Source organism: Lactuca saligna, chromosome 5, assembly GCF_052625555.1.
Source record: "Lactuca saligna cultivar CGN05327 chromosome 5, ASM5262555v1, whole genome shotgun sequence".
NCBI classification, from domain to species: domain Eukaryota; kingdom Viridiplantae; phylum Streptophyta; class Magnoliopsida; order Asterales; family Asteraceae; genus Lactuca; species Lactuca saligna.
The window spans coordinates 260,267,853-260,282,260 of record NC_136421.1 but is presented as its reverse complement, the minus strand read 5'-3'; the positions used below and the strand labels follow the sequence as shown (position 1 = coordinate 260,282,260).

Here is a 14,408-nt window from a genome sequence, read left to right as displayed (position 1 = left end):
TTTACACTACGTGCCGGAAATTGACCAGTGGCCGGGGACCCCATTGCTACACTAACATCCACCACTGTTCTAAAACCTAAACCAATATATTTTTGACAAAAAAACAAGAATTGATTAATTTTATCTATTATATGTAATCATATATTGCATAAATGAGTAACATGGACAACCAAAGAGACATGTATTTTTGATTACTTGATATACTATGGTTCTATAACTGAAATAAGGACAATGAGAGAAAGCAAGGATAATTTGAGATTGAGGAGCACCATAAGAATAAAGTGACATATACAAGAAGTTAACAATATATATATATGATAAACAATTTCCTAATTCATTAATATTTTATATCAAATTAATCAAAAATATTACAAATATAAATGTTAAAGGCTAAAGAGGGACTACTTTTGTAATTCGTTCATAATTTACAAGCCTTTGTTGGGACCAAGTATTTCACTTTCGCCACTTCAAAACTCACTGTTCGTTTCCCGCCTCCTTGAACACATCTCCTTCTTCCTCAAGCCTCCACACACTTCCCGCTCTATCTCACACGCGAATGGAGGATTCCGCCACCAGCACAGAAGCTTCACTCCTCTCCAAGCTCCAATCGTCATCTGATCTCTCCTCCATCCACCAATTATTCTCTCTTTACCTCCACCCCTTCTCAGCCATCATCAATAAACCCAATAAACAGTCCAAATCTTCAAAAACTAATACGGAAACATCAACTATCATCCGTTCGCTCGCCAAGAAGTTCCTTTCCTTCCTTAGCAAATCTCTATCTTTAATCCCGAAACGCCTAAATGAAACCCCCAAAATCGATTCTTGTTACGCATCCGAACTGTTTGAAGCGTATAAGCTTTGTCTGCGTTGTTTGGAATCTGTTTCCTCGGAGCTGTCGTGTAAACCCCATTCCGTTCAGATCCAGCGGGTTCGGTTGATACATTGTTATGAAAATTGGGGGAGATATGAAGATGCACAAAATGAAGGGTTTTCTGTGTTCGAGTTTATTGGGAAATTATCGGATAAAGGAAGTGTAAAGTTGAAGCGAGGGGTTATCCCGGAATTAAGAAACGAGAATTGTGACAAGGAGGTTGCAATGTTGATCCTGGAAGTAGCTGTGACCCTTATTAAATGTGTTTCAAATGGTAGAAGCAAAGATGAGGAAGATTATCGTAGACTACTTTCTATGGTCGATGAAATCCAACCATGGCTCAGGTATAGTGCATACTTGCAATTTTAATGTCTATAATTAGATCATGGATAGTTGTCAGCATGCTATTGCGATGATTTCATCACCACTGAATTGGACAGCAATCATCTTTCAATAACACCAAAGAATTGAAGTAATCTTGAAGTCATTCTTTCATGTATTTAGCAGCTAGTACACGATTCCTTGCTTAAAGCCATACTAGGATGTGCAGACACAATGCCTTGTATCTGAGTGCATCAACTGTAGGAATTTTATCTGAAATGTTAGGTTGTAAACATGACAGGGTTGTTGATGTGGATGCATACGAGAAGCTGCAAAAAATGCTTGTGACATATCTGAATAAATGTACATTGTTTCTGGTTGGAGAACTTGCAAGCTTTGATGGGAGCCTTGTCCATAGATTTTGTGTTTTAACATTTTCAGAGCTTAGAAAATCGTCCATGAATGATCAGATGGAAAAGGTGAGATGCCATTTTTAGCATCCACCTCACTGATATCCTAATGAAGTTTAATTGGTTTTATTTCTTATATTATGTATTCTCTTTGCAGTTTGGACATAGGATATGCAGTTCAGTTTTTTCTCAGCTGGATGATAATTTTTTGTGCAGTGTAGACATACTAACTTGTGTGTTGGATGCTATGGCTCATGAATTCAAGGTAATCTTCTAACAATTTGTTGTGTTTGCTTCACTGTGCCATTTTACTGGGATAAAGAAACTCTAGAGTATGTTAGGTTTGAACAATGCAAGATTAACTTAATATTAATTGAACATAAAAGAAGAAGCTGGACTTTGATATGCAAAATTTGCTTCATTCTTTTAGCCCATCTGAGTCAATGCTTTCTTAAAAAAGAGAATTTGCCTATTCTACGATGCAATAAGCAACTTACAAGTGGTGCAGAAGGGCACATGCCTAGAAAACCTCCTTAAAACAAGAAACTACCTAAAACAAAAAGAAAGTATCTATCTATTGGGCCTTTATGAAAACATAAGTTACCAATAATATAATGACCAAGGTTATATCATTATAATCTATATGCAGTAAATAGGAGTTTGCTTTATTTGTTATAATTATGATTGGCAGAATGGCAAGGAAAAGTCCCATGTAGAGTTTTTGGAACTTGCAGAATATTGTGCAATCAAATGTCGAAATGCAAATGTTGATTTTTGTAATGCAGTTGCAACTCACTTCGACAAACTAACAACTGAATTTTCTCAGGTACTTGTTAACATGTCTTTTTATACTTGAACATGTAACTTTTATGTTTTCCAGTTTTAGTAACAGTTTGTTTGTAGGTCAATCTATCACCAGTTGATTTGATAATGAGGCTTTATGCTATCACATTGTTTATGAGCGACTTGAATTCTTACACAAATGGGGGCAACACCAAGATATCAAAATCTGGAAAGGACATTTCTATCCTCAACATTTTGCTTAAAGTGGAGGATCAGCTGCAAACTTTAACCACCACGGATGGATTATTAACACAAATGACCTATGTGCCCTTGTACTTTACTGCATTAAAATTCTTGTGTGGGCCACTTTCGGAGCTGATAATCTCTGAACGTAAAGATATACTTTGTGGACTTGAAGATGTCTCTTTTTCTATTAAGCTACCTAACATTCAAGATGCCTTCCATCAGTTTGGACTTGTTTTTCTCACTTATCGGTAAGTCTAATGATATATTTTTTTAATGCAATTCATTTTTACATGCCGATTAAACAATTAAAAAACTTATTTTCTTAAACTTATGAATGCAGGGCATCTGAAAAGGAACGAGATGTATATGAGGACAACAGGCGAACTGTACTAGCTGTAGCTGCAGCTTCTTTCACACTCTCATTTGCTACACAGAAAAATGTCAAGGTTTGTTTTTTTAAAGCATCACATTTTTACATATTATCTTGTTTGTCTTCTTGATGAATGATGATTGCATATGTTTGTCTTTATCCATTGCAGGAGAGCACTAAATTTCTTAAGCATCTTATTTCAGCAGATTGGGTCAAAGTTAATGGATTGCAATATCTCTTTGCCACTCTACACAATGTTGGTATAGTGTTGTACAGAAGCAATAGATTAAAAGAGGTATCAATCACATAATGTACATTTACTTTTTGTATACTACAAGTCTACAACCACAGTTACATATCATGTTGTTTGTCTTTTTGATGAATGTGTTTTGTTTGTAGGCTACAAAATCATTCAAAGTATGTTGTAAAGCAGCGTGGAATTGTGTATTACACTTTTGCAAGACGTTTACTTCAAGTAGAGATGGGTTTTCCAGTGATATGACAGAGGATACCATAGTTGGTTTTGTAACAGAGGCATGTGCAAAAAGTGCTTTTTTGTTGGACATACTTTATCAGTGTGGTAGCAACAAGATAAGTAAGATTTTCATGGATTTTCTTGGAAGTTGGTCTGTTGGTCAAAGCTTGTTTGACCAGATTCCGACACCTGTAGCACTGATTAAACAGTGGGTGAAGGTGAGTAACAAAAATGTCCTTTGAAGTTTGATATATTACTCTACATCTTGTTTACTATCTTATTTCTTTTGTTTGCAGATACAATGTAAACAGATAAAAGACCCTGAAGCTGCACATAGGATTCCAACTATATATTCTCTGATGTCTTCTATTAATATGTCAAAAGAAACTTTTGGCATCTTATTGGAGCAGGTTCTCTCTATATCTCTATGAACTTCTTTTTATATAAATATAAATGCTAAGATGCATTACTCTCTTGTTCAGGAGCTTGAAGCGTATAAAGAAATGAAGTTTCTTAATCCAACATTATGTAAAACAATGCAAATGACTATCACAAACATTCTCCTAGAAGAGATCTACAGTACAAAAGATAACTGTTTACAGAAATCAAGAATTCTCATTGCAAATGCAAGGGAATCACGAGCACATGGAGTTGAAGGCCTAAATGACTGCAGTAAATATTTATCTGAAGCAATATCTTTAATGGTCAGTTAATCAATTTGGTTTCTACTATCTTTTTGTTTTATTATTATTCTTGTTTGATTCAACAATTTCTTTTGCATTCATTGAGCCAGAGTGACTATAAGAGCAAGGATGACAGTGGTTCAGCTTGTTATGTATTAGCCGAGGCTTACTGCTTGCATGCATTATGCACCCAAGAGGCAGACCCAAACTCAAAGGTTGTAGATTTTCTGCTGATATATCTTTTTATATTTCTTTATTATATTATTAATCTCTCGTTTCCTATTTACTTTTCAAACAGAATTTTGTTCAAGATGTTAGCAATGCCTTAAAGCTATGGTTGAGTCAAGAACATTTCCAATCTGATGAACAGGCTCAAAATACTCTTATCTTGCTGTACCATGTTGCTGATTTTCTATCACTTAAGGTTCTTTTTTTTTTTTGTTGGAGTTTATAATTATTAAGTTTTTTATGGTGCCTTATTGTTTATTATCTTCTCTTATTATAGGGCTACATGGAAGATCATTCTAACATATATGAGACAATGATCAAAATTATTACATGGAGGAATATGCCTTTAAACGAGTGGTTGACCATGCTTTGGCAATCTAGAAGCCTTAGTCATGCACTTTGTGCTTCACCTGTGAACGATGCATTCATCATGACATTGTCAAATCACTGTAACCTGTCAAAGTCAATGGAGTTCTGGATAAGTTGTATGAAGGGATCAAAATCACTTGAAGTTGGATTTCAACAGAGTTTGTCACTTATTCCTACTCTTTCCTCTCCAGATTCTTGTAAGCATAATCATGCCATCCAACCACATATAACAACTGATGAAGTCAAACAAGCTGCTTCTGATCTCATTAACAATGTATGCTCCTTGGATATATATATATATATATATATTATAGTGTGATTACATATAGAATTATCTATACATATGCTGATGTTTTATCCATTATCACTTCTTGTTTTAGGTTCCTCTTTCCACCAACTCATTGTTCCTTGCTGCACATCTCTATTATGATTTGGGTGAAAGAATGATTGCACAAGGTTTAATGATTGAGGTACTTTGATTTGCTCTCAAATCTTGTATGTCATAGATGTTCCATTTGCATATTGTGCTACTTTTTGCTTCTGCATCTTTTATTTCCCTGACTTCCTTTTCATCACCAAAATGGTGTTAATGAGTCATCTCTTTTCTTTAGGCTCTTTGTTATGCAAAAGAAGCTCATCGTTTGCGCACCAAACTTCTTCAAAAAAGTTTTATGTACTCAATAGAGCAACAAAATGATATGGTTGGTGCTAATGGGGACACCATTCAGAAGCAAAAATATGTCCTCAAGACTTTCCACATGCATCCTTCAGTGGCTACATCCGCTTGGTCATCTGATAAGGGTTCATGTGACTTTGAGGACTGTATTATAACTCCATGGAATGTACTTCGAGTTTATCTTGAAAGCACCCTTCAGGTATAATTGCCAACCTCTTAGTATTATTACATTGAAATATGTTTCATGTTTGTGTAAATTGTAATGTAATTCAGATAGGAACCCTTCAAGAAATAGTTGGAAATGGATCAGAGGCTGAATCTCTTTTACTGTGGGGAAAGAACATTGCTACTTTCCAATCCTTCCCCATCTTTATAGTTGGATTCTCATGTGTTTTGGGTACACACTTCTTTTCCTTTTTATTCTCTCATATATGTTCAAGTTACCATTGATTAATTCACTAAATGCATTCCTTAAGTATCCAATTGAAAATCTTTTATATTTTTTTTCAGGAAAGCTATATCGTAAGCAACAACATTGGCATTTAGCTGAAAAGGAACTGGAAAGTGCCAAACATATACTGGCTGATAGCTGCAGACTTGTTTCTTGCTTGAAGTGCAGATTAGTTTTAGAAGTTACAATTGATCAGCAACTTGGTGATCTATTCAGAATCCGTTTCAATAGCACTAATAAACTATCAGAGGGGTTGTCAAAAGCTGAAGCTTTTTATAGGTCTGCTACAGACAAGCTGAAAGTTTCTGAATGGAGAAATTGTGTTAGTGATTGTGAGGAATCAAGTGCAAGAAATACAATGTTCTGTGATGCGCTTTCGATTGGTGAAAATCAAGAAGACAAAAATGATGATTCCCAAATCAATGGGAAGGAAACCATTCGACCCAAAGTAACTAGGAAGAGTAAGAAAAGTGCTAAGCCTTTATCAGAGAAAATAACGACTTCCAGAGTTACTAGATCATCTAAACAAAAGGGTGAAGTTACTTGTGTTTCTGATGAAGGAAAGTGTTGGCATTGTCTTCCTTCTGAAATCATGAAATCCAAATCGTTGACAAGTATTCTACAAATGAAATGGGAGTGCATTCGCAGACGCCTTTTGCTTAGACTACTCACTGGGATAGGTATTGATAAAAAAAAAACTTGAAAACTTTACCTTTTTGTCGTCATAGAAATGGAGAAAGTACTCATGTAATTTGCATAAGCCACTGCATTTCATGTTCATATTTTAAAAATAATTACAATGTCTCAGAACAGTCTTGTTCATGGGCAGGAAAATGCTTGGGGATTCGTGGTGAAATTCAGAGAGCACATGAAGTATTTATGGAGAGCATATCTGTGTTAGTCCACAGAAGCACATTTCACCAATCACATTTCTCAGTTTCCATTGCTTTCTTGGCTGAATTAATTGAGAAGAATGTAACAGGAGATGTCTTTGCAGTTGAGCATGCATCAATTCTGTATAACATATGTTGGTTTTCACTAAAAAGCTTATCTGACAAGGGTACAAGGTATTGCTAGACAATCGCATGCTATATTTCAAGCCTACTAGATTGCTTTTGGTATTTTATACAATCAGATTCGAGAAAACAATTTCTTCTCAATTTGATTTATGAAAAAGCTGCTAAATGAATTCGTGTTTCTTATAACACACTATCTCTTTTGCTATTGTTTTTCTAGGCATGAAGGTTATGACATGTTGATGATTCCCATAACAACAATTGTGTCTGGATTGAAGTTATCCTTTATAATGTGTCGTGAGGTTCCTGTGCTCTTTCAAAAGGTTATAGTTTTTGTCCTTCCATTGTTTTCGTTTCTTCTTTGAAAAATCAAATCAAAGGAAGTTTATTGGTTCATGAACTGAGAATTAACAAATGCATTTAAGATGTCTTTGGTTATATTTCAACCATATATTAGATATTGATGATTATTTGAATTCAATGGTTTCACTACAACAAACTCCCACATTTTAATTATGTTTGTTTTTGGCCATTAATAATGACATCACAGGTTTCACGGTTGCTTGCTATGTTGTATACACTTTCACCTTCAAACAAGGCATTGTCCATGTTGTCTTCTTCCAGCAGTGTTCTATCAGAAAGCCAATGGGCATCATTTTTCCATCAAGCATCACTTGGAACTCATCTAAATCATCAATTGGTTTCTCGTATTGGAAAACACAAAGACCAAAACACCACTACTGATGTTCATGTAAGTATTTTGAACAAAAAATATATTTGTTGCAATTATTAATTGTTCATATGTTATTGCCTTTTCTATTACATGTTACTTATCTATGTGGTGCACTATACCATGTCTTTAGTTAAGGAATTTATTTTATTCTTCCATTTACGTTTGAATATAGTATTGATTATGAGTTTAGCTTGCAAATTGGCGATGATTTTGTGTCATATTTTTGTTTTCAGGGTACTTCTCTCAACTTGCTTAGAGTTGCACCAGAATCTATTCTGGATCTTGAAGGATTCGTATTGAAGTTTTATAAAAGTCTCCCCTGCACAACGATTATCTGTATTAGCATGCTTGGAGATGATTACACCACCTTGTTGAGAGAATTATTGCCCTATAGTCCCTCTACTCATGCTTGGATAATATTGTCTCGTTTGAATTCTGATACTATACCTATTATCACACTTCTGCCTATTAATTCAATCTTAACAGGTAACAAAACTTGTTCACAATTGTTCTATATAATGTGCTTTTCCACTAATCTGATGTTTTTTTTGATACCTTTAGAAAGTTCAGAAGGCAATGAAGATTCAAGTTCCAGTTTCTTATCCAACAAAAAGAGTTGCAACAAATCATGGCACTGCCCTTGGGGACACACCATTGTTGACAATATTGCACCATTGTTCAAAACAATCTTGGAGGAAAATTACATATCATCTTCAGTGTACCCTTTGGAGGATACTAAAAAGAACAGGTCATTATGGTGGGGTCAAAGGAGAAAGCTTGATCAGCTGCTCGGTGATCTTCTGAGGTGAGGAAGATTTACTGTTTTTTTTTTTTAAAAAAAAAAAAAAAAAAAAAAAATCCTAAATACAGTTTTAGTAAGATATAAGAAGATAAGTTGGTTTTTTTTTCTTCAGAGATGTGGAAGATTTATGGTTTGGGCCTTGGAAGGTGTTGCTTTTGGGGGAGTTTTCAGACAACAAGCACATTGACTCTGTACACAAGAAATTGATGAATGATCTGAAATTTGAGAGTAAAGTTGATGTACATGAAAGCATTCTGAAAGTGATAATCGGAGGTGCTGGGCCCCATGCTGCCTCTCAACATGAGGAATGGGTATCAGAGATGATGATGAAGAAAGGATGCTATATTGGTGGAATAAAATGTGAAGAAAGAATCGACACCTTATCTTCCTCTGTTTCAGAACTGATACTAGATGCAATCCGTGAAATTGAGGAAGAAGATAGAGAACCTGTGATATTGGTTCTAGACTTTGACATACAGGTAATCTATTTTCTATGAAAAAGACATGAATGCCCTTCTCATGTTCATGTTTGTCTGTTTTGATATGATTGGGTTGCAGATGCTACCATGGGAAAATCTGCCAATACTAAGAAACCAGGAGGTGTATCGCATGCCTAGTGTTGCTACTATTTCTTACACATTTGATAGAAGTTGTCAATATCAAGAAAAGTCTGCAGTCTTTCCTATGATTGATCCACTGGATGCATACTATTTGCTGAATCCAGGTGGCGACCTTCCTAGCACCCAAGCTGAATTTCAGCATTGGTTAAAAGATAAAAATTTGGAGGTAACACATTTAACCCTTTTTGTCTTTTATAATCTTGATTCTCGAAATGATTTCATTTTAAAAATCTAAGCAGGGGACAACTGGTACTTCACCTAGTGTCGATGAACTGAGCATGGCCTTAAAAAAACATGACCTTTTCATGTATTTCGGCCATGGAAGTGGTATGTATGCCTTTTATTTTTTTAATAAAAAATTATTCATCTATATGCAAGTATCTCTATTTCTATGATTAATGTGATTGTATTATTTAATAAAAAATTAGGAGTGCAATATATCCCGGGTGATGAGATACAAAAACTTGATGGGTGTGCAGCTACACTGTTAATGGGGTGCAGTAGCGGGTCTTTATCTTTAAATGGATCATACAGCCCAAAAGGAGCCCCGTTGTATTATCTATTTGCAGGATCACCTGTCATAGTTGCCAACTTATGGGAAGTGACAGATAAAGATATTGATAGATTTGGTAAGGCAGTTCTTGATGCCTGGATTAAAACAAGGTCAATCAGCTCTACAGATTGTGCACAATGCACTGAAATTTCAGATAGGTTAAACAACATGAACATAGTAGATGATGATGGTGGTGATAAAAGAAAAGGGGGGAAGAAGAAAACATCAAGAAAGAAATCTGTTAATAATAATAATAATAGTAGTAGTTGTAAACATAGACCAAAGATTGGTTCGTTTATGGGACAGGCTAGAGAAGCTTGTACACTTCCTTTTTTAATTGGAGCTTCGCCTGTGTGTTATGGTGTTCCTACGGGTATTAGAAACAAGGATTTGTGAGCCTTTCATTTCATTGGCTTTTGTATTCTTTAGTCTTTATGAGCAAAGCAATAGAATGTAGAGTGAAATCTGTATTTATGTATCAATATGTACAAGACGAACAAAAATATAATGAAACAAGTACAGATAGATCATTGTTAGGTAAGAATGAAATTTGATGATGGTGGTAAACGGCCTTGTGAATATGGGGTGGTGTGGGATTCTATCATGGGACATGGGAAGGGAACCACATCTCATCAGATCAACCTATGGATCTTAACTTTCTTATGGAAATGACTTTTCTAATCTCACTTGAGAATGAGATAATGCTTCTAACTAACTAATAGAGGATGAATGGTACACGACGGATAATTTTGCCATTGTTTCATCATTTTCATCATATTATTTGGTATGTGAGTATGTTTAAAGTACATTAAAAATTAGGGGATATTTTCGTTTAAAATTAGATTATATATAAACTGTATGTTTTTATGAGAGGAAGATAGTCTTGGAATCTATAAGTTTTGGATTATATTTGATATTTTAAAATTAAATAACATTGTTTCCATTAGTTTATAGTTTTTCTAAAATGTTAAAGTGTTGGTGCTAAACAAACATTTTTTTAACGCTATATGAAGTGGTAGTGTAAGACTACGTCCGTTGGTAACTAAAAGCAAGAGTCGGTTGCCAAAATTCTTAAAAAGAATAAAAATTCATGGAAAATCGGTAGAGTTGTTTTATCCACAACCAAATCGTCTATTGTTTTATAATATATTGCCACGTCTTGATATCATATTTGGGTTCTTTTTCAATGGTTAAATAATTTTAGTTATTATACAAAACTTATGCAATATATATTTGTATGTTGCCTATACTATATTTTAACTATAATTTTATAAAACACTAATTTATATAAAAAATTATAAATTTTTATAACTGGTGAGTGTGTAGAGGGGTAAATGATTAAAAAGGATATAATCTCTCTCTCTCTCTCATGTGAATTTGATGTTGGTGATGATGCGGCCATCTTTGACTCGTTAAGTGCTTTTTATAGCTTAAGGGGTTTACTAATGGTATTTATATTTATCAGTTTAATATATATATATATATATATATATATATATATATATATGTATATATATATATATATATATATATATATATATATATATATATATATATATATATATATATAAAAGAAAAAACATCATTAATGGTCCCTGTGGTTTTCCAAAATCTGAAGTTTAATCCCGTGGTTTAGAAACGTCATAGCTGGTCCCTATACTTTCAAAACTTTTGATAGTTGGTCCTTATCCCTAACTCCGTTAAGTTTTGTCCGTTAATTGTTAACTGGAACCGGGCCATTATATGGTAACCGGTTCCGGGTATCAAACCGGGTATAGTGGGTACGGAATCGGTTGGACCACAAATTGTTATTTGGAACCAGATTCATATATTAGACCCGGAAATAACCGGAAACCCGTAAACGGAATCGGATTCTTATATTATCTTTTCACAATAATTTAATGCCATAAATGATAGGATTTTCATATACTTTGACATTTTGCCTCTTACGTTTTTGTCCCTGATTTTGGTTTGCCCCTGTAGGCATTTTCTTAATCATCATCTCCAGTGTTCATGAAGCTATTGGCATTTTGGATGAGCTTATTTCTGGTCTTGTTTTTGCTGTTAGTTGCTGGTTATTTAGTAATTGTTGGTGGGAGTTTTTTGCTACACCTTGATCATTTTACCCAGGCTTGACGATTTTGGCGTGGGACTGTTTGTTTTGGTCAGGTTAATTGGTGTTCTCAACCTCGTTACATCCATTTTACCCTTTTTGGGTTTTATCTTCTTGATTTAGGCCTCTGCTTGTTTGGTATTAACATACTCATGACCTTGCTTTCGATCTCTATCAAATATAATTGCATTATTTGTTTCTTGTATCCATCCATTACAACTTAACACATTTGATTTTTTTCATAGTAATGTAACTAATGGTAGTCTTACAAACTGATGCCACATAAGGTATCAGTAACATAATATGATTAAGGTGCTCTTGCACTTTTTTAAAAAAAAATTTCTTACTAAAGGGAATGTGATCGACAATGTGGATCACATAGATGAGAATAACTTTTAACTCATCCCTATGGTTGTATGCCTATTTAACCAAACTGCTTCTTCATTTACTGAATTTCTAATGTATTGTTGTATCGTGAAAGACATACATATATCACAGAAATTCAAACCGAGTCCATAATATATTCATTTTTCTCAAAATTTTCCAAGATATGTTTTTATTAATAAACATATTGATCAAATATGGTGTGTATCTACTAAATAAAACTCATAGTTGAACTATTATTCCTATTAACATATGCTTTTAGTAACTATAAAAACTACAATATTCCATTCTATAGATTGTGAACAGAAAATTAACTAGCAAATTTTGCATCACAAGGGATAACCTATTTCATTAAAATAACTTCACAATTAGTTAAAGAAATATATTTTGAATGTCACTGAACTAGTTATGTTAGCAGTGTCACTTTCCCATGTATCAGTAAGCAAAAGAAACACAAGTTTAGATGAAAGATTTAACACTAATAACAAATATATGCAACTTTGGCATATTTGAACAATAAATCTTGTTGGGAGATGGACAAAAAAGATTCAATCTTGAAAAAAAACAAGAACAATACAAGATTACTAGAACTGAAGACCATGTTCTCTGGCTGCATCAGCAAGCGCCTGAACACGTCCATGATAAGGATAACCACCTCTATCAAATGCCACAGCTGTGATCCCTTTCTCAATGCATGATTTTGCAATTGCTTCCCCTACTTTTTTAGCCACATCCTGACACCAAATAAAAACTCAATCATGTTAACTCTCATAGCTTTTATGATTCATGTTAAAAATGATATACTTACAATGGTGGGACCAGAGGTGTAATCAAACTCCTCAGAGAGTGGTTTCTGCATTGTTGAAGCTGATGCAAGAGTATGCATTTTGGTATCATCAATCACCTGAACATATAGATGTTTGTTGGATCGAAACACACATAATCTTGGTCTTTCTGGAGTCCCTTCCACCTACAAAAAAAAAAAGGCCTCGTAAAAATGGCAGCAATGGGAATTGGGAAATAACAGTTCCTCCATAAAATTACTTCATCCGGTTAAAACAATGGAATGTGTTAACAAATAATATGAAACAACTTGAGTTCTTACAGGTTTGGTTCGAACAATTATTAATTTCTTCTTCTTTGTTACGTGTTTTTATCATTAAGGCGTAAATTAGTGGAACTTAAAGAGTTAGGGTTTGACATTGGATGCCAAAACGAGCATCGTTTCTCACTTCACACAGATTCTATGAAATACACACAAAAATTGATGCCGATATTGGAGATTACAATAAATGATACAATTAGGAATAATTGGAACACGAATTTTCTGTTTGGTTTAAGATAAACTTATAGTAAGCGAAAAATTTAAGCTAACTAGTAACTACTATAATTTGAAGGGTAAAAATTGGGACAATAGTATAGAGCCAGAGGAATTAGGGCTAGAGAGTGGATAAAATTGACCTTCTTACGGAGACGAGCATGGCGAGCTTGTCTGTTATCTTGACGAGTTCTTGCCTTGGCTTCTACAACCAGGGAGGTTCTTCTCGGCTGAGACGATGATGATGATGATGATATCAATGGGGTTTGAACGAAGAGCTTATGTTGCTGATGAAGGTTGGAATAGGAGCAAGTGCTCTGTAGAAATGATAGCGAAATCGATGACATTGTTGCCTTCCTCCACAAACGCCTCTTCTTCTTCCTTCTTCTTTCTCTGTAACACCTGCTCAACAGACGAAGATAACGTTTTATTGAGCAGATAGACAAAGCACTCATCTTTTAGCAAAATGGTCCCTTGACTTTTCTCTTTTTTAAATAAAACCATAACATGACATATTCCTTTAAACTTCAAACCATAATATTTTATTGGGTAAATTACACCGATCGTCCCTCGTGTACTTGCTAGAAAGCGTGTTTAGTCCTTATTTTTAAAAATCAACTCGGATCGTCCCTTGTTTGTTTAACACTTGCATGCTTCGTCCCTGATATGCAGTTTTATTGCGAATTTAGTCCATGTCAAATCTAAAATGATCATAATGCCATTTTTTATTTAATTTCCAATTATTTTTGATTTTTTATTGATATTAATTATATATTAATATTTCGAAAAAAGGTATATCCCCTTATTTATTCTAAAACCTCACCTTCACAAAAAATCACAAACACCACCATTTTCTTTTCGGGCGGACATCGTCAGACCACCGACCACCACCATCGCCGGAAAACCGTCCGCCACTGTCATCGGAGCACCAATCACCACCATTAGTATTGTTTAAAGAACCATGACATCTCTCTCCTCCTTAT

General features: G+C 34.4%; 2 protein-coding genes across 2 annotated transcripts; one reads left to right on the top strand and one right to left on the bottom strand.

Annotated features, from left to right (window-relative positions):
* Positions 1 to 495: 495 nt before the first annotated feature.
* Positions 496 to 10,456, top strand: ESP (separase). The gene is made up of 26 exons (XM_078995837.1): positions 496 to 1,218; positions 1,497 to 1,674; positions 1,763 to 1,870; positions 2,297 to 2,431; positions 2,509 to 2,882; positions 2,975 to 3,080; positions 3,174 to 3,299; positions 3,404 to 3,697; positions 3,776 to 3,889; positions 3,962 to 4,183; positions 4,273 to 4,377; positions 4,461 to 4,586; positions 4,668 to 5,033; positions 5,140 to 5,229; positions 5,371 to 5,634; positions 5,709 to 5,832; positions 5,946 to 6,566; positions 6,716 to 6,953; positions 7,123 to 7,225; positions 7,453 to 7,653; positions 7,869 to 8,121; positions 8,197 to 8,440; positions 8,550 to 8,916; positions 8,996 to 9,223; positions 9,297 to 9,384; positions 9,486 to 10,456. Exons 1-26 carry the CDS (start codon positions 557 to 559, stop codon positions 10,004 to 10,006), a joined length of 6,258 nt encoding a protein of 2,085 aa, XP_078851963.1. The 5' UTR covers positions 496 to 556; the 3' UTR covers positions 10,007 to 10,456.
* Positions 10,457 to 12,565: 2,109 nt separating this feature from the next.
* EMB3105 (Ribosomal L18p/L5e family protein) lies at positions 12,566 to 13,899 on the bottom strand. Its single transcript, XM_078995836.1, has 3 exons — positions 13,569 to 13,899; positions 12,916 to 13,077; positions 12,566 to 12,841 (listed from the first exon to the last, which is right to left on the bottom strand). Exons 1-3 carry the CDS (start codon positions 13,878 to 13,880, stop codon positions 12,692 to 12,694), a joined length of 624 nt encoding a protein of 207 aa, XP_078851962.1. The 5' UTR covers positions 13,881 to 13,899; the 3' UTR covers positions 12,566 to 12,691.
* Between the last annotated feature and the right edge of the window lie 509 nt (positions 13,900 to 14,408).